Source organism: Solea senegalensis, linkage group LG18, assembly GCF_019176455.1.
Source record: "Solea senegalensis isolate Sse05_10M linkage group LG18, IFAPA_SoseM_1, whole genome shotgun sequence".
Lineage (NCBI taxonomy): Eukaryota > Metazoa > Chordata > Actinopteri > Pleuronectiformes > Soleidae > Solea > Solea senegalensis.
In genome coordinates, this window is record NC_058041.1 from 6,615,279 (window position 1) to 6,633,326 (window position 18,048).

At 41.4% G+C, this 18,048-nt stretch overlaps 2 protein-coding genes across 2 annotated transcripts; both read right to left on the bottom strand.

Moving 5' to 3' along the window:
* Positions 1 to 199: 199 nt before the first annotated feature.
* LOC122758804 (ATP-dependent RNA helicase DHX8-like) lies at positions 200 to 8,394 on the bottom strand. The gene is made up of 23 exons (XM_044013124.1): positions 8,225 to 8,394; positions 8,000 to 8,085; positions 7,853 to 7,919; positions 7,630 to 7,721; positions 7,237 to 7,343; positions 6,854 to 7,150; positions 6,453 to 6,597; positions 5,996 to 6,187; positions 5,808 to 5,895; positions 5,627 to 5,724; positions 4,753 to 4,900; positions 4,055 to 4,236; positions 3,702 to 3,896; positions 3,420 to 3,605; positions 3,107 to 3,317; positions 2,807 to 2,988; positions 2,504 to 2,644; positions 2,198 to 2,353; positions 1,938 to 2,075; positions 1,667 to 1,795; positions 1,279 to 1,475; positions 973 to 1,152; positions 200 to 658 (listed from the first exon to the last, which is right to left on the bottom strand). Exons 1-23 carry the CDS (start codon positions 8,325 to 8,327, stop codon positions 439 to 441), a joined length of 3,540 nt encoding a protein of 1,179 aa, XP_043869059.1. The 5' UTR covers positions 8,328 to 8,394; the 3' UTR covers positions 200 to 438.
* Positions 8,395 to 8,458: 64 nt separating this feature from the next.
* Positions 8,459 to 17,742, bottom strand: LOC122758803 (ATP-dependent RNA helicase DHX8). The gene is made up of 23 exons (XM_044013122.1): positions 17,564 to 17,742; positions 17,189 to 17,274; positions 17,021 to 17,093; positions 16,342 to 16,433; positions 15,740 to 15,846; positions 15,229 to 15,615; positions 14,764 to 14,908; positions 14,460 to 14,666; positions 14,292 to 14,379; positions 14,071 to 14,168; positions 13,682 to 13,829; positions 12,969 to 13,150; positions 12,510 to 12,704; positions 12,222 to 12,407; positions 11,890 to 12,100; positions 11,605 to 11,786; positions 11,187 to 11,327; positions 10,929 to 11,084; positions 10,616 to 10,753; positions 10,387 to 10,515; positions 9,724 to 9,920; positions 9,449 to 9,628; positions 8,459 to 9,343 (listed from the first exon to the last, which is right to left on the bottom strand). Exons 1-23 carry the CDS (start codon positions 17,670 to 17,672, stop codon positions 9,124 to 9,126), a joined length of 3,657 nt encoding a protein of 1,218 aa, XP_043869057.1. The 5' UTR covers positions 17,673 to 17,742; the 3' UTR covers positions 8,459 to 9,123.
* Between the last annotated feature and the right edge of the window lie 306 nt (positions 17,743 to 18,048).

Below are 18,048 nucleotides of genomic sequence, written 5' to 3' on the forward strand. Positions count from 1 at the left end.
CAGCCAGTTGGCTTAATATACAGACTGGGAAAAGGAAAATGCTCTTGCGAGAGCTAGAGTTAGTTTTTTTTACCTGTTTCCAGTCTGTGTATGAAGCCAATTACCATATTTATAAAGCATGTTTCAACAAAAGCTTGACTTTCATCTTTACCAAAGTCAGTGCTCACAGGACTGTGGACAAGTATGACACAGCAGCAAGTAAAGGGGCATCCAGTGTTTATCTGCAAGGATGTAAAATCAATAAAGAAATATGAAAATGAGATCAAATAGACGATACAATATAAGAAATAGTGACCAGCTCAAGTGTTAGCATTTCACAATGGTAATGACAAAGTGAACATAGCTGAAATGTTACTAAATTCTTTAATTGGTCGTTAGTCGGCTCTGTATATACAACTGTACACAGTGCGTCCACCTCAGTGTAAAAATGGTGGCTCTTCAGCGTCGCCTGAAGGCACGAGAGATTCTCCACGCGTTGGGTTCTTCGTAGCGGTTGTAGAGCGGCTCCAGCTTCTGCTGCCTCTTGTGTCGACTGAGGCGCGTGGGATCGGCAACTCTGAAGAACGCGGGGGCAAACTCGACCAGCCAGCGGGGGTCGATGATGGTCACCTCCCGCATGTACTCTTTGGTGGTCAGCACCAACTCGTGGTACACGAGCCTGAAGCAAACACGAGAAGATAAATACAGTTAATGATGATAAGGGTTGCAGATTATTACATCAATTAGTGCACGAAAAGCAACTTAAATAAATGCAAATGCTAACATTTAAGAAGCTTTAATGCGCAAACCTCTGACACTTTCAATCAACAAATCATCTTTAGTAATAAGACATACACAAAACTTAAACTCCAAATCAAGAGGAACACTAAATGAGTAAGGTTCAAGCAACTTACAGGGGATATGAATTAAAATCTTGTCAGATGAAACTGTTCGGCACAATCAGCTGAGAACTTGAACACATGTTGGACTCACCATTCAGGCTGGCGGTTGAACAGAGTGCTAGAGGGGTGGAGATACACCACCTGCTGGTCAATCACGGTACGATAACCATCCTGAGGGTGTTTCCTGGCTGCGTTCCGGAAGAAACCGCTGCAAATAGCTTTTTGGACCCGCACTGTATTTTTCCCACAAGACACCACATCCAACATGTGCCTAAAAATATTTAGTATATTTAACTTATGAGGTCTACATCATATATGCTCAATTAATGTCATGAATTTCCGTAGGAGAAATGCACATTGGGAGATCATACGGCTGTTTAAAGCACAGCTGAACTACCTGTCCATGATGCTCATCATCTGCTTACGGATATCCTGAGACCTCTTTAGTGAGCGAGCCTGGATAAAGTTCTCAAAGCACCAGGGGTTAGAGAACTTGTTGTTCTTCCAGGAGTTGTACACAGCCAGCAGAGTGAGGTGGTCTCCCTCGGGCTGAAAGAACTTTGTCTTTCTCTGGTCGGCCTGGGCCTGTTTGTCCTGCAAAAGGGAAGAAGTGGATTTAGTTTCTGTGTCTTTTGAGGAAACGTGAAGTCTGTGATTTTACAGAGTCTTGTAGTTGCCTTGAAAGAATACTTGAATTACCTTGCCCACAAAAAGATCTTTTGGGTCTTTAGAAGTCAAGGATTAATAAAGTGCGGTGATTTGAAGGCTGAACACTGGCTGCATACCTTTGGTCTATAAAAGATGTTCTGAACAGACAGCATGGAGACAATGGTGAGCATCTCTTCACTGCAGGCCAGGTGGACGGACATGATCAACATCTTGCACAGCATCGGGTCCAGAGGAAACTCAGCCATCTAAAGCGACAGGGACAGTGAAACAAGTTAATCCAACCGTTGTAAGATTACACTTGAGAAATAAAGTATTTGGTTCAGTTACGAGTGAGCCTGATGCTTAACCACTTGACTAAAGAAAAGCCTAAAAAAAAAAAAAGCTTACCCTTCTACCCAGCCTTGTGAGTAAGCCCTCATCATCTAGAGCTCCCAGAGTGTAAAGCTGCTCCATGGCTGTGATCAGAGTCTCCATGGGAGGAGAATCCATGAAGTCAAAGGACAGGAGGTCATTGATGCCCATGGCCTGATGTGGCGAGAAAGTAAATAGGAATTTCTTATGACACATTTCCAGGAGAAAAGGGTAAAAAGCAGCCTCACAAAAGCAAATGGGGACAGATTCATGGAGGTGTTATCAAACTGCTTTACCTTCAGAGAGAGCACCGTGCTGGACAAGTTGGTTCTCTGGATCTCAGGTACATTGGACACAAGCATCTCATCTCTGTAAGCCCTCTCGGTGTAGAGTCTGTAACACTTTCCCGGGCCGGTTCTGCCAGCTCGACCCGACCTCTGCTTGGCCTGAGCCTACAAAAGGAACAAGTGGGTATTTTAAGGACTATTGAGAAAAGCAACATCAATCTTTCAAGTCACTACGAATAATGTTTTTCTCAGTTGTTCAGATGGAGTACAATTATTAAAAGGAGTAATGATAAGTACTGTGTTAAAATGAATGACCTGTGATATAGGAGTCACCAGAAGCTGGTCAATGCCACTTTTAGAATTATACACAATCTGCTTGACAAAACCAGGGTCCACCACGTAGTAGATTCCATCAATAGTCAGAGACGTCTCGGCAATATTTGTGGCAATGATGACCTGGAAAGTGAGGGAAACTCAGCGTGAGTTCATATAAAGGTGTGTGTGTGTACAACACTTTGTTTACATATCAATTTTAAAACATAATCATAACTAGATTTTCATTCTCTTGAATAAAGACAATTGTAAAACACACTGTCCTAACTTTATCCAGCACATTACCTTTCTGCTGCCTGGGGGCGCAGGATCAAAAATCCTGGTCTGCATCTCACTGGGCAAGGCAGAATAAACGGGCAGAATAATCAGCTCGGGAACATCAGGCCCCAGCGACTTCATTCGTTCAAACAGCATCTCACAGGCTGTGTCGATCTCTTCCTGTCCCGTCAGAAACACCAGGACGTCACCTGGAAAAAAGTGAGGAAACATTTTTATATAGTATAACAAAGTCCAATAAATGAGTCTTTTGTCACTGGGACCTTAAATTCTCAGATAATTTAGGGGAATCTATTGTAGCACAGATACCTGGGGGCTCGGTTAAATGGATCTGCATGACGGTGATGAGACTGGCATCCAGGTAATCTGTCTCAGGTTCTTTAGTGTACAGAATCTCCACAGGGAAGGTTCTTCCTGGTATGGTGAAGATGGGAGCTTCAAAGAAATACTGGGAGAATTTGACGGCGTCCAGCGTAGCAGAGGACACAATCAACTTCATGTCTTTGCGTTTCTGTATTGTCTGGAAGAGAGAGTCACAAGGTTTGTGTATGAGTGTCATATTGTCGCCGTGTAACGCGGTCATTTACTCACTTTTTGACAGGTTTCGTAGAAGGTAAAATACCTTCTTGAGCAGGCCGAATAACACGTCAGTGTGGATTGTCCTCTCGTGGGCCTCGTCCAGCATGACGATGCAATACTGACTCATGTCTGGGTCGATCAGACACTCTCTCTGCAGCATACCGTGGGTCATGTACTTGATTACTGTCTCTGTACAGGTGCAGTCCTCAAAGCGAATGGTGTATCCCACCTTAAATTAAGCAAAAAAAACATTTATACGCTGAAAAACAACATAAAAAAAACTGCAACTAATATGAAATCTAGGCTCTCACTACGATCCCCTTACCTCTTGTCCTAGACGGCAACCGTATTCCTCAGAGACTCTCTTGGCCACCGACATGGCAGCCACACGACGGGGCTGAGTACAACCAATCTTCCCACGGGAGGTGTAGCCTGCCTCTGCCAGGTACTGAGTGATCTGTGTGGTCTTACCGGATCCAGTTTCTCCAACTACAATCAAGATCTGATTATCATGGACAGCCTGTTGAGACAAAGAATAAATCTGTAAGGCATTAAAGACTAATTGTGTGTCTTTGGGGAGGGGAACATTTTTTTCATGTTGGACCGTTGGTTTCCCCATGATTTTCACTTTGGGCCAAAGTATTTCACATTGAAAGGTAGTGCTACCACTACTCATACCTGAACGAGCTGTTCCTTAAGCTTGAAAATAGGCAGGCTCTCCCTCTGCTGCAGGATGGACAGTTCCGTCTTCTTGCCATAAGATACCTGGTTCCCTCCTAAAGCGTATCTTTTCCACGCTGGGAGATCAACAGGCATAGCACCAATGCCTCTCATGTTGGCAGCAATCTGCCTTCCTTCATCTTACAGGAGAAGAACAGAGAGTCAGGACTTATTAAGTTCCAGCGAGATCCATCCAAACCTCCTGCAATCGACCATTTTGTTTGATTAAGATGAACTGAACTGATAAGGAACTTCCCAACTGGATCTTTGTGTATTAAACTATGAGTCAGAGTTAGTAGTGACCGGGTGGAAGGAACTTGTAAAGCCCCTGATGTCCTCAGGGTATGGAAGACAGAGTCACAGTGCATTATGTCTGTGTGTGTGCAAGAATAAACTCATAGGGAAGCTTGATAATCATCTCCAGCCGTGGCATGGTAACACTGTAACAGTGTAATCAGCCGGGCACAGTACAGATTAATTTAATTTTCCAAATTTTAAAGCCGCTGACACAACATAGATTGTTCTTGTTCTTTAATGATCTACCTTCCTTCCGTCTTAGCGGCCGTTTAAAAAAATACAGTTAGGGTTGCACATACGTAAATCTACAGCTAAATGTATTTGTTTGACTACTAGAAACGTATCAACTAGGTTCTTACAATCAGGCATTGGGTCTATCCAGTTTTTGTGAAGACCAGTCGGGATGGAGTCCATCTCCGCTGCACGGACTGCCTGCTTCACCTCTCGCCTCTCCTTAGACAGAGCACTCTGCATCATGGCTGCCTGGGAAAGGGAGCCATCTGGATTCTAACAGAGAAAATGAGAACAACCGTTAGCATGAATGTACAAAAACATTTGTCCACAAAGTGGATCAGAGCTTACATAGTCTATTTTATTTCAGACAAAAGAAGATGAACAGGTCACATCCAGGCCTTGTCAACAATAACCAAGCATAAAAAGTTCTTTAACATTCCATAAGAATCATGCTTCTGCTGTAATAACTCAGTTTTAACTGCATGGTGAACAAAGCACATTCCCTAAAGGTGGCAGTGACATAATTCATTATTCTATTTTAGCCAACGTGTGAGCCGTACTTAGACATTACATTACATTACATGTCATTTAGCAGACACTTTTATCCAAGCGACTTACAATAAGTGCAGTAGACGATCTTAAGGGCACGGTCTGTAGTGCATGGTGCAAATGCATTAGGCCGTGTCCAACTCTTATTCTGCTATTTACACAAGGCGTGTCAGCGCAAAGTGAGACGCAACTGGGTCGTATTTGTTTTCTGAATTGTGTGTAAAGGTGTGTTTTGGGTGTAACATTCGTCTGAAACAATCAAAGTTTCGCTTGACATTCCCTTTAAAAGCCAGGTGACAAAGACAGAGCGTAAAGAAGAAGTGAACAACAAAAAACAATCCCCAATCCCTTTACACAACTTGTAAAATTCTGCAAAACAAAATATTCAAGGACATTAAGATCATCATTAACTCTAACAGACTAACAGCTTTCTGGCGTCTGCATTTTTACCTTCACTATTTTGACCGGGCTCAAGTTCAAAGTCCATTTAGTCTGTCCCTGGAGAAACGGAGGCTCCTCTTCAACCAGATCAATCTCTACATCTTCATCTATGGTGGAGATAAATATACTCATAATGCAAGCATAACTTTGATTTTTGCAAAACATCTCAAGAATAAAGTGCAGGATTTACCTTCCTCATCATCTACTTTAGGAAGGATTCCCGTCTCCTCGTCAAATTCTGGGAACTCTTCTTTAGGAAGTACATTGGCTGCAATCATCTGAAAGGAGAACATTTTTTTTTAATGTAACAGTTTCAAATAACAACAAATGATAAGACGAGACCATTTGGTGATCATTATGAATGTTTCTGATGAACACCTGTTTAATTTCCCATTTTTCGAGATCGGTTATCTTGGTGAGCCGCTTGTGTTCCGTTGGGTTGTCTTCTAGTTCAAGCACGCTAACTTCAGCGGGGCGGTCAGGATTCCTCATGATTTCATCTCTTCCTCCACTCTCCAGGTTCTTTCTTCGATTGGGGTTCAGGTCTTCCCCCGTCACTTGGTCAACATCCTGGCTCAGTAAGTAACACACCCGAGTTAGAGTTTGCATTGGTTTGATACACATAGGTGCAGGTTTCGGTGTGGAAAACATTGGTTAAAATATATTTTGTCTAACATTTAATATGGATAAATTACACAAATGATGAAAATATGCAAAATCCACAATCGTCTTATTATCAAAACACTTTAATATTACTGTCCTGTACTAGAATATCTTATGCACAGATTACTTTCCATTTGTAAATATTAAACCATAAACACATACGTTTTCTCACCTTCATACTGAGGCTGGTTTTGCTTCCTGTGAACAACAGAACTTTGACCTTCACCTTTTGGCCTTTGGTTACCACATCAGCCACATTTGCTATACGTCCTTCTTTGCGCAGCTCTGAGATGTGCACCAGACCCTCCCAGCGTTTTCTGCACACAATCATAGTTGCACACTGTGGGTTAGGATCTGAATGTACAACACCAGATTAAAATTAAACACTGGAAAATAATAGCTTGAAAATAAGCTTGAATATTTAGCACAACTGAAATGCAGAAACACGTTTAAGTTGAGTGTAGAAACAAACAGGTGGCATTAATAAACTGCAGGAAGCAGAGAAGTACATTTCCTGACAGATAAAGTAATTTGTTGCATTGCTGTAAAGAAACCATCCCCTATCTTACTAACCTGAGGCCTTCTAGCTGGACAAAACAACCGAACTGCATTAGGCTGCTGATTTTGCCGTTGTAGATATCACCCACAACAGGCTCATCTGGCAGAGGCCGATCCACAGGTTTCTCACGCCAGTGTTCCTCGTCCTCCTTCCTGTTGCTGTCGTCATTGTCTCTGTCTGGACTTGGCGGACGGTCGCTCCAGCGAGACGCTCGTTTCCTTTTCCGTTTGTGGTTTGTTTCTTCAGCACGCTCTCTTGATCTTGAGCGAGGTCGCTTACTTTCACCTTCTCTGTCTGCATCTCGACCTCTGCTGTTGTGTGAATAACAAATTAATTAATGTAAGAACAAATAACATTTTTTTTGGCAGAAATTCACTTTTGACAAAAAAATTTGTACCTGTTATCAGAGCTTGTTTCACAAACATTAGGCATAAGCATCTCCAACTGCTTCATCGCTGCTGCCGCAACCTCCTCGTCATCTTTGACTGTGTTAGGAGGTGGGATCTAGATGGAAAGTCAAACGCATTATATCTTTGTGAGTACAACTGCAGCTTCCTCCAAAATTCTAAATATGGCATTCTAGATTCCCCTACTACGAAGAAGGATATATCTTAATAATAAATTATTAGCGTTGGTAGAGATCTAGATAAGTTTGCAAGATAGGGGACACCAACTGTGGCAGAGATTTATTCTCTTGAGAGTGTTTTCTCTAGGATCTTATATCTTCCACAAGAGACGCAGGTTTTAATTTCAGTGAGAGAATGCTTTCAGAGCCACAGATGAGCCTTACCATCCACACGGGATCATCCGGTTTACATAAAGCAGGGTATTTGGTTTTTAACTTCTCCTTATTACTCTTTGGGTTGTCCTCTGGCTGAAGTGCTGAAATAACAGAAAACATTTGCTTTGTCAATAGGTCAAATGGCTGCAAAACACACTCAACAACTAACAACACAAGCACATAATAGGAACACACATTTTACAACACACATAATATGAAAAAGCACTAGTACCTTTACTTGTGGATGGTATGGATCGCATGGTATTGATAAGTCTAAGTAAATTACCAATAAGGGTGTCCTACAACAAAATAAAAGTTGAGTTTAGGAACACAAAACAACAAATGTTATGTTTACAAGTCATTTAAGTTCAACACTCACTGTGAAGTCTGCTCCATTTCCCAACAGGACAGCTTTAAATTCATCAAACGTTGGATGTTTTTCGGCGAGACTGATGATAAATTCAGCTGTAAAAGAACAAACTATGATCAACAGCATGCGCTGATGTTTCACAACGACTCAGGTAGCATTATCACACAGGTTCATAGTTAAGCAGTGGTAAACAAGCTAGTTCAGTAGATTCAGTCACGAAACGCGTCAACTTACCCAAATCCTTTTCGCTTATTCCCAGGTGATTCTCCAACTCTGTACACACCTTTGACACCAAAGATAAATATTCAAGACGTTTAATTTCGTCTAAGACAGACATTTTTCTAGCATTGTTTAGAATTTAAACCGGAAACTGTGGCGCTTCTTCTTCGCCCTCTCGAATTTGTGACTCAGTAACGGTTCTTTAAAATTGCTGCTGCCCCCTACTGGTCAACAAACAACAAAGCCATCCACAGATTAAAGCTTTTATGTTTTAAATCACCTACTCGGACAATGTACTTTAAAAAACGTTTTACATAAAAAAGATATAACCTTACAAAGTAAATTTCTACATAAACTGCATAACAATTTGGGATTATGACAAACTTTAGTTTGTTGACAGTAACAAAAACGCTCTTACATAGAACATAGACATAGAACACATCTTACATCATTGTACAGTCATTGTGATTACATTTCTATTGGTTTTAATTTCGTGGAAAGAAAACAGACATACTTGTTTGGGGGAAAAATGCATTTATTTCACTGATAAGTATAGCAACTACAAAAAAAAACAAAATGAGTGACAGTTGACCCAGTGACAGGACGATCTGGTCCCACTGGTAAGACATAAAAAGCCCCATGATGTTTCAGTCCGGTGCGGATTTCCACATGGTGTGCTATAAAAATGTACAGGGTTAAGATAAATAAACCATAATTTTGCAACTTTGAGTTTTTCCTTCTTTTTTTCATAACTAGAAAAACTACATGTCTCTAGGTTGGGTCATCAAAAATAATGACACTAAAATGTTGACTTATGAATGTGTACTTGTAGTGTTACAAACTTAAGTCAGCAGGCTCTGATCACATGCCCAGTGACGCTGCATTGATATTCAGAATATGTAACATCGCACACATTAACGTCGTCTGAAGGCGCGGGAGATTCTCCAAGCGTTGGGCTCCTCGTAACGGTTGTACAGAGGTTCGAGACGTTGCTGTTTCTTCTGCTTGCTGAGGCGTGTGGGGTCAGACACTTTGAAGAAGGCTGGGGAAAACTCCACCAGCCAGCGAGGGTCAATGGTGGTCACCTCGCGCATATATTCCTTGGTGGTCAACACCAACTCATGGTAGACAACCCTGTGGAGGTGAATCAGAGGAAGTCAGAAGACTTTTTATAAACTGACAAGGACACATTCTTTTCTTTTTAGATAGATAATATTGTGATGTGAGGTGCTGTCTTACCACTCTGGCTGGCGGTTGAACAAAGCACTGGAGGGGTGAATGTAGACAACTTGCTGGTCTATGAGGGTTCTGTATCCCTCTTGAGGATCCTTTTTGGCTGCATTCCTGAAAAAACCACTGCAGATCGCTTTCTGGACTCGCACTGTGGCTTTTCCACAAGACACTACATCCAATTTATGCCTGTGGAGAGGGGAAGATGTTTGGATGTCCATGAGAAATAAATCAACAAGATTTTAATAAAATATGTCCTACTTCCATCATAACTCCCATCATACCTGTCCATAATACCCAGCATCTGTTTGCGGATGTCCTGGGCTCTGCGCAGGGAGCGAGCCTGGATGAAGTTCTCATAACACCAGGGGTTGGAGAACTTGTTGTTCTTCCAGGAGTTGTAGACTGCGAGCAAAGTCAGGTGATCACCCTCAGGTTGGTGGAACTTTGCCTTCTTCTGGTCAGCTAAGGCTTGCTTGTCCTTAAAAAAATGACAATACCAGAATGAATAAGTGACAGGAAAAGCATAAGAACAAGAATACTGTTGATATCAATTAAATGAAACAACAATAAACAACCACAGAGCAGTTTTCTGTAAACATATTTAAACCTCAGCTAATTGATGTATAAAAGAAACCACACAACACTAGTGAAAACATTTCATACAAGTTCTGGTCTTAACTCTAAATCACAAATGTTCATAAATGACTGAAAGGTGTTTGACTTATTGTCAAAAACCTTGTGATAATTAGTTTTCTCAGGGCAAAATGTGCAAACCACAGATAATAAACAGTTAGCATTAAAGTTGTTACTGTAGTTATAATTATAATAGGCAAAACAGTGTGTATGTATTGACTAATAAACATCAATGCTTCTGCACTGGCAAACGATTTTTTAAGAATAAAACATTTTCATCCAGTCATTTCAGATTAAGTGTGTTGTGCTACCTTTGGCCGGTAGAAGACATTCTGCACAGACAACATTGACACGATGGTGAGCATCTCTTCACTGCAGCCCAGATGGACAGACATGATCAACATCTTACACAGCATGGGCTCGAGAGGGAACTCCGCCATCTGTAGAACAGATTCAAAGAAAATGAAAGATGAATATAATTTGATTTGTCAACTTGTGAATTTCAGCGGAGCGAAAGCACAATGTTTAAGTACGCCTTACCCTTCTACCCAGCCTTGTGAGTAAGCCCTCATCATCTAGAGCTCCCAGAGTGTAGAGCTGCTCCATGGCTGTGATCAGAGTCTCCATGGGAGGAGCGTCCATGAAGTCAAAGGAAAGGAGGTCATTAATACCCATTGCCTGGTGGAAGAAAAACAAAATACAATAAGATAGGAGATACTAACATGTTACGACAAGTTATGACTTCAAAACAGAATCAGCGAGTCCAAAGGGATAAGTGAAAGTGAATCAAAGTTAAAATATATAGCACACAATCAAGCTCTGTGTGCAATAGGATAGATAGGAGACACTTTACCTTCAGAGAGAGCACAGTGCTGGCCAAGTTGGTTCTCTGGATCTCAGGTACGTTGGTCGTCAGCATCTCATCTCTGTAGGCTCTCTCAGTGTAGAGCCTGTAACACTTCCCTGGGCCTGTTCTGCCAGCTCGACCCGCCCTCTGCTTAGCCTGGGCCTGGCGTCGGGAAGAGAAAAAATGCCTTTTTATATAATTTTCTTCTCTACTTTAAAGTGTACTCATGTTCAAAATATAACGTGCATCTTAGAGGTATTGTACCTGCGAGATTGGAGTCACCACAAGTTGATCAATACCAGTCTTAGAGTTGTAAACTTTCTGCTTGACGAAGCCGGGGTCCACAACGTAGTAGATTCCATCAATAGTCAGTGATGTCTCTGCAATGTTGGTGGCAATGACCACCTACAGAAGAGAAGACAGTGAATAAAACTAATTCCACATTTGCTCCACAGTCAGTCAAGTCTTTACAGTCAGCAAAAATCAATGACCCCCGTAAAATAATATTTAATATTAAAAAGGAGCAGCTCAAGATTTACTGTGGTAATGAAGCCGTACACTAACACAATGGTCTAGATATTGTTACTGTACTGTTCCAATTTACTTAAGTTTTTTTTAATAAGAGATGACAGATATACAGTATATTCCATATGTGTAATTTAATATTGTTAAATGTAGGCACCTTTCTGCTGCCTGGGGGCGCAGGATCGAAAATCCTGGTCTGCATCTCACTGGGCAGAGCAGAATACACAGGCAGAATAATCAGCTCAGGGACATCAGGCCCCAGCGACTTCATTCTCTCATAGAGGATCTCGCAAGCGGTGTCGATCTCTTCCTGTCCAGTCAGAAACACCAAGACGTCACCTGGACAGAGGTGAGCGACACAGTGGATGTTTACAGACTGATTTGAAAGCACACAGGTTTTTTTTTTTTACAGTTACACCTTCACAAGTGTTTAAAATCCTACCTGGAGGTTCAGTCAGATGGATCTGCATGACGGTGATGAGACTGGCATCCAGGTAGTCAGTCTCCGGCTCTTTGGTGTACAGGACCTCCACTGGATATGTTCTGCCCGGAATGGTGAAGATGGGCGCTTCGTAGAAATACTGAGAGAACTTCACAGCATCCAGTGTAGCTGATGTTACGATCAGCTTCATGTCAGTGCGTTTTTGTACAGTCTGAAGTAAAAAAAAAAACAACAACAAAAAAACATTCAGTATCCCATTCCATTTGCTCCCTCCCACATCCCACAAGCTGCAAAAGAAAATGATGAAACAAGCTTGTGCTGATCTTGCTCACCTTCTTCAGCAGACCAAAGAGAACATCAGTGTGGATTGTCCTCTCGTGAGCTTCGTCCAACATAATAATGGCGTACTGGCCCAGTTCGGAGTCGATCAAACACTCTCTTAACAGCATACCGTCTGTCATGTACTTGATGACTGTCTCAGGACTAGTGCAATCCTCGAAACGGATGGTGTAACCCACCTACAACAGCAGCAGCAATGAAACATTTAACACAGCTGCATTTCAAAAATAGATGTATGTGGTGTCCAGAGATTTTAAGATATCAGAGTGAAGGCCACTCACCTCTTGTCCTAGACAACAACCATATTCCTCAGAGACTCTCTTGGCCACTGACATGGCGGCCACACGACGGGGCTGAGTGCAACCAATCTTCCCTCGGGTGGTGTAGCCTGCCTCTGCCAGGTACTGAGTGATCTGTGTGGTCTTACCAGAACCTGTTTCTCCAATCACAATCAGGATCTGGTTGTCATGAACAGCCTGTGACACATTTACAAGACAACAGCAAAAGTTACAAAGTGGACAGAAAAAAAACTATGATGAACAAAAACTAAACACCAGAACTTTTGTTACTATAGACAAAATTACAACATACATTAACAACAGGAGCATTTGATGCAGTAGGGTTTGTTTGACATTATACATCTTCAAACTATTGGGCTGCATCTGAATCAGTATAAAACTCCTGTGTGTAACATTGAAAGAAATATTTTTAAATGTCTTCGTTTGGCCTTTGTGACAAACCTGAATGAGCTGCTCCTTCAGCTTGTAGATGGGCAGACTCTCCCTCTGCTCCAGGATGGAGAGCTGGGTCTTTTTACCGTAAGAGGCCTTGTTCCCGCCAAAGGCATGTTTCTTCCACTCTGGGATGTCATTGGGCATCATGCCAATGCCTCTCATGTTGGCTGCAATCTGCCTCCCGTCAACTGCAATAAGAATTAAAAGAGTGTAGTAAAGCAGTAAAGAGAAAAACCACTGCCGGATCTGTGTGGCTGTGGTAGGATATCACTGCATGCTCATAGAAGCGGCCACTAGATCACTTGGGGCCAAGGAGGGCATGCAGCCACACTAAACCATGGCAAAACTACTCCATCCGGCCAGAGAGAGGGCTACAGGAAAACAGATAAGCATTTCCAGTACCAGCAAGCCTGGGGCACACTGCCTCCTATCATGGAGTAAGTGTCATGCTTGACTCAAACTGGGCCGCAGCCTTAAAAATGAAGCCTTCATGCACTCACAAATTCATACAGATTAAACATTACAATGCAATGTTTTACATTTAATCTGACGGTTAAAGCTTAAATGACAAAAGCAATAAAACGTCTCAAATTGTTTTTAAATACAACAGGATAAAGTGAGAAACAATGAGAGTAAGTTAGGGTAAATTAATTAACACATCTGGCCTGTAATATGTGTGATACTTGAGCATCAACATCTGTGAAATGATGATTTCTAACCGTCTGGCAGGGGGTCGACCCAGTGTTTATTCAACCCCATGGGAATAGAGTCCATCTCAGCCTCACGAGCAGCCTGTTTCACCTCGCGTCTTTCCTTAGCCAGAGCGCTCTGCATCATGGCCGCTTGGGACAGAGAGCCATCTGGATTCTGTGGAAAGAAACAGCTCATTTTGAGAGTGTTCGCTCTAAAAGTCGATAAATACTTTCATGTCTGTGCATGCAAAGTTAGGCTGCACACTAAGAATCAGCTGCACTATTTAACCTTCTGTAATCATAAATTAGAAACTGTCTATTTAGATAAAATTCAATTGTTTAATAAAGTATCTTTTTATCTAACAAGAAACAGTAAATAAGGCAGCATAAATACAGTAGACCGAAGCATATTGTACCTTGACAATCTTGACGGGGCTCATGTCCATGCTTTGTTTTGTATGTCCCCTCAGGAATGGGGGTTCCTCTTCAACCAGCTCAATTTCCAAGTCTTCATCTGAATGAAAATAAACAACCAATTAGGTGTCACTCAGTCATTGTTTACAAGAATTATTGTTGCTATGAAAAAAACACAAAAATAGTACCAAAGGAGGAGGAGGATGATACATTAGTCTCTTACCTTCTTCATCATCAACTTTAGGAAGGATGCCTGTCTCGTCATCAAAATCAGGAAACTCTTCTTTAGAAAGCACATTGGCAGCAATCATCTGTGAGCAGACAATGAGGGTGAGTCAAGTTTTGTCTCTTTTGTAAATTGAGTGCTATATTTTATTCTGTTTAAGCCCACCTGTTTGATTTCCCACTTTTCTGGGTCAGAGATTTTAGTTAGCCTTTTGCGCTCCAAAGTGTCATCCTGCTCCATCTCAGGGGCGTGGCCCAAGTTGAGGTTGCTTGGCCGGTCAGGATTCCTCATGGAGATCTCCTCCCCTCCATCTGGGCCCACATTCCTTCTCCTGTTAGGGTTCAGGTCCTCTCCCGTCTCCTGGTCTACATCCTGGTAAATCAGAGAGGGAGAAATTAGAAAACTGAAATGCACACAATGGAAGGATTAACCATCAATACATATCACATAACCCTGAATGATTTCTTACCTTCATACTGAGGCTGGTCTTGGAGCCAGTGAAAGAAAGCACCTTGATTTTGACTCTCTGGCCTTTGCTGACAACATCAGCCACGTTGGCCACACGGCCCTCCCTACGCAGTTCTGAAATGTGGACCAATCCCTCCCATCGTTTCCTAAATAAGGAGAACCATAATTATATTTTACATGTGACTTACTGAAAATGTAATTCCCTCCTGGTAACATATAACTCCTTGAGGCAATCACAATCACTATGAGGCACATGTGACTTGAGTCCTGACCTGTTTTTTTTTGTGTTTAGTTATGGGATCATGTGAAATTTTTTATTATGATTATCTTGACCAAAATAAATGAAATACATTTTTAACTTTTCTGTCCGTGTGTCAAAAAAACACACATAAAAACCAAAGATTCATTAATAGCATGTTTTCGTGATTGCCTAATTTTTCCTCACATTTTGTCATATCATACAAACCTTAATCCTTCGAGCTGAACAAAGCATCCAAACTGCATGATGCTGGTGACTTTGCCATTATAGATGTCCCCAACAGAAGGCTCTTCTGGAGGAGGGCGGTCCACATGTTTGTCTTTCCAGCGGTCAGAGTCTCTGTCTTGGTCTTTTCTCGGGCTTGGTGAACGTTCACTCCAACGGGAAGATTTATCTCTTCTTTTGCCACGATCTCTATCTCTGTCTCTGTGCCGATCTCGGTCCCTGGAGCGAGACCTGGATCTGGACCGTGTTCGAGAACGATGTCTTCTCTTCCTGTCCCTGTCCCGATCCCTGTCTCTGTCTCGATCTCTGTGTCGGTCTTTTTCTCTGCTTCTGCTGCGACTCCTGCTGTGGCGCCTGACCTTTTCTGACCTGCAAGAATTATTGTATTATAATAAATGTATTACTGTAGAAAAACTGTTGACTTCACACACATTTATAGCAGATATACATTTACGAGGATGTGGTCTTAAATGTGGGTCCTTTGCTCTCTCACCTGCTCTTACTGCTTTTTGATTCAGTCCCACTAACACTGGGCATGAACATCTCCAGCTCCTTCATGGCATCAGCTGCTACTTTTACATCATCTTCATCTAGTAGCTTCTGCAGGAGTCAGTCAAACAGAAACATTAGTAACACAATAGCTGAGAACTATCACCGGTGAAAAAAGAGTAGTTTTCACCAACAAACAGTATACAATCCACAGAGGTGTAGACTTTTATGTATGTAAATACTTGTAGTAAACAAATAATTACTTATTTGTCCACACACAGTAAAACACAAGTACACCAGCAAACTCTTTATGTTCAAAGGCAGACACCTTCTTCCCTCTGAACCATTATCATACATTTTCAGACAGTGAGTGATGTGCTAACTGTAACAAAGTGGAGAGAGTCAAGACTGGCTATTCCCAATGGAGAATTACATTCAGAGGTCTTGAGTTGATTCAAAGCAATCCACATTTGAATATACTGCATCATTGAAAAGTAAAACACACACAAGTAGTTGTTTAACTGACCTTATTTGCTCAACTAGTAAAAGAATGAACAGTTAGATATCCCAAATATTCATCACAAAATATATGTTAATGCCAAATACCTGTGGTATTGGATCATTTGCTCTACAAAGGGCCGGAAACATCTCCTTCAACTTCTCCTTTTCTGTCTTTGGCTTGACCAAATCATCAAGATCTGTAGAAATAATACATATTTAGAGGCTTGATCAACAAAAAAACCCCACATTACATGGCATAATATAAGGGAAGGACAATTGTAACAATTGTGTATACGGTACAAACAGAAACATGCAGTTTATGGAGGGATGAGGGAAGGAAGAACTAATAAGCCAGAGAAAAGCAAGTTCACATGACATGTTCCGACAACCAAATCGTGACTGATTTTTTTCGAAAACAAAAAGAAAAGGGTATACTTATTTAGTTTGAAATGCTCACTTTAAACATATTTGAAAATACTGCGTGTGACTGCACCGCAGTGGAGACATAAAATGTAGTTTGAAGAGACAGACAATTGTTCAATAACTTATTGTTGTTTAGGATTTGTTCCTGTATTATGTGTGATCGTCAAACCTTTATATTTTATCAGATGCAAAAAGGGAAAATCTATTTAATATATTTGGACATTTATTTTGGCCATCAGCTGAGTTCTAACCTATGCGTCTCTTAATCAGACCTTTGCATGAGGGGATTTTAATAGCTGAACCACTGTGAATTTTTATTTTATACTAGCATAAGGGTTTTTGAACAGTAAATATAACTCACCTTTACTTGATGATGCCTTTGATGGTGGCCGCATTGTCTGAATGAGCCTGAGCAAATTGCCGATGAGAGAGTCCTGAAATAAATACAACAAATGATACAGATGAATGGTTACCAATTTGAGCGAGCTACATGCTAGGTTACATGACTTATCTGTGTGGTTAAACTCACCGTGAATTCGGCTCCATTTTGGAGCAGAAGAGCTTTAAAACCGTCAAAAGATTGTTGTTTCTCAGCGAGATGGATGACAAACTCAGCTGCAAAATGTCAAGAAATAAACAGTGGAGTCAGAGTCATTAGATTGGGAGAAAATAAAACGAAATTGCGATTTAACAATTGTGAAGTAGTGCCACGCGTCTTCAGATTTGATTAATGTTTAAATAAACACTCCACACTTAACCTATCCTGGTATTAAACGTGCGTCTTTATAGTGATAACAGACTATAAACTGTGCGTGGCTAACAACAGCTAGTTAGCATAAGCTAGCCGATTAGCAGACGTTTCTCGTTTACGGCGGGGGACGTTGGCTTCAAAACACACACATACCTAAATCTTTGTCACTTATTCCCAGATGGTTGTCGAGCTCCGTGCACACTTTTGACACCAAAGACAAATATTCGAGCTGGGAGAGCTCGTCAATTCCACCGCACGCCATTCTCCACGAGTCCTGTATTTGTTCAGGCGAAGTAAACGACAACAGCCATATTGGACGTGACCAAATTCCACTTCCGTCTTCGACGAAAATACGTCAGTGTCCTACGCCTGTTTAACCCCAACTCACCGCACGACGTCGCCAAAATGTTGGTTTAAAAAAACACCCCGCTTCATAAAAAGCCTCATAAAAACTCACAAAAAGTGACCAATTAATCTCTCTTTTAGATTAACAAGGTTGGCAATTAAACCATAATTTGACAATAGTGTCATACTGTTAAAAATCAAAAGCCAAACAGATCAAAGTCAATCAAAGCAGTGTCCTACTGTTAAAAATCAAAGCCAAACAGATCAAAGTCAATCAAAGGAGTGTCCTACTG

Coding starts and splice junctions, on each gene's coding strand:
- LOC122758804 (XM_044013124.1), bottom strand. CDS start 8,327: ATGTCTGTCTTAGACGAAATTAAACGTCTTGAATATTTATCTTTGGTG. Junction 5,725..5,807: donor TAAAGTAGATGATGAGGAAG/GTAAATCCTGCA, acceptor TCTCCACCATAG/ATGAAGATGTAGAGATTGAT. Junction 2,076..2,197: donor GCACGGTGCTCTCTCTGAAG/GTAAAGCAGTTT, acceptor TCGCCACATCAG/GCCATGGGCATCAATGACCT.
- LOC122758803 (XM_044013122.1), bottom strand. CDS start 17,672: ATGGCGTGCGGTGGAATTGACGAGCTCTCCCAGCTCGAATATTTGTCT. Junction 14,909..15,228: donor GTTCAGCTCGAAGGATTAAG/GTTTGTATGATA, acceptor CTCCTTATTTAG/GAAACGATGGGAGGGATTGG. Junction 10,516..10,615: donor TCACAAGGCTGGGTAGAAGG/GTAAGGCGTACT, acceptor TCTGTTCTACAG/ATGGCGGAGTTCCCTCTCGA.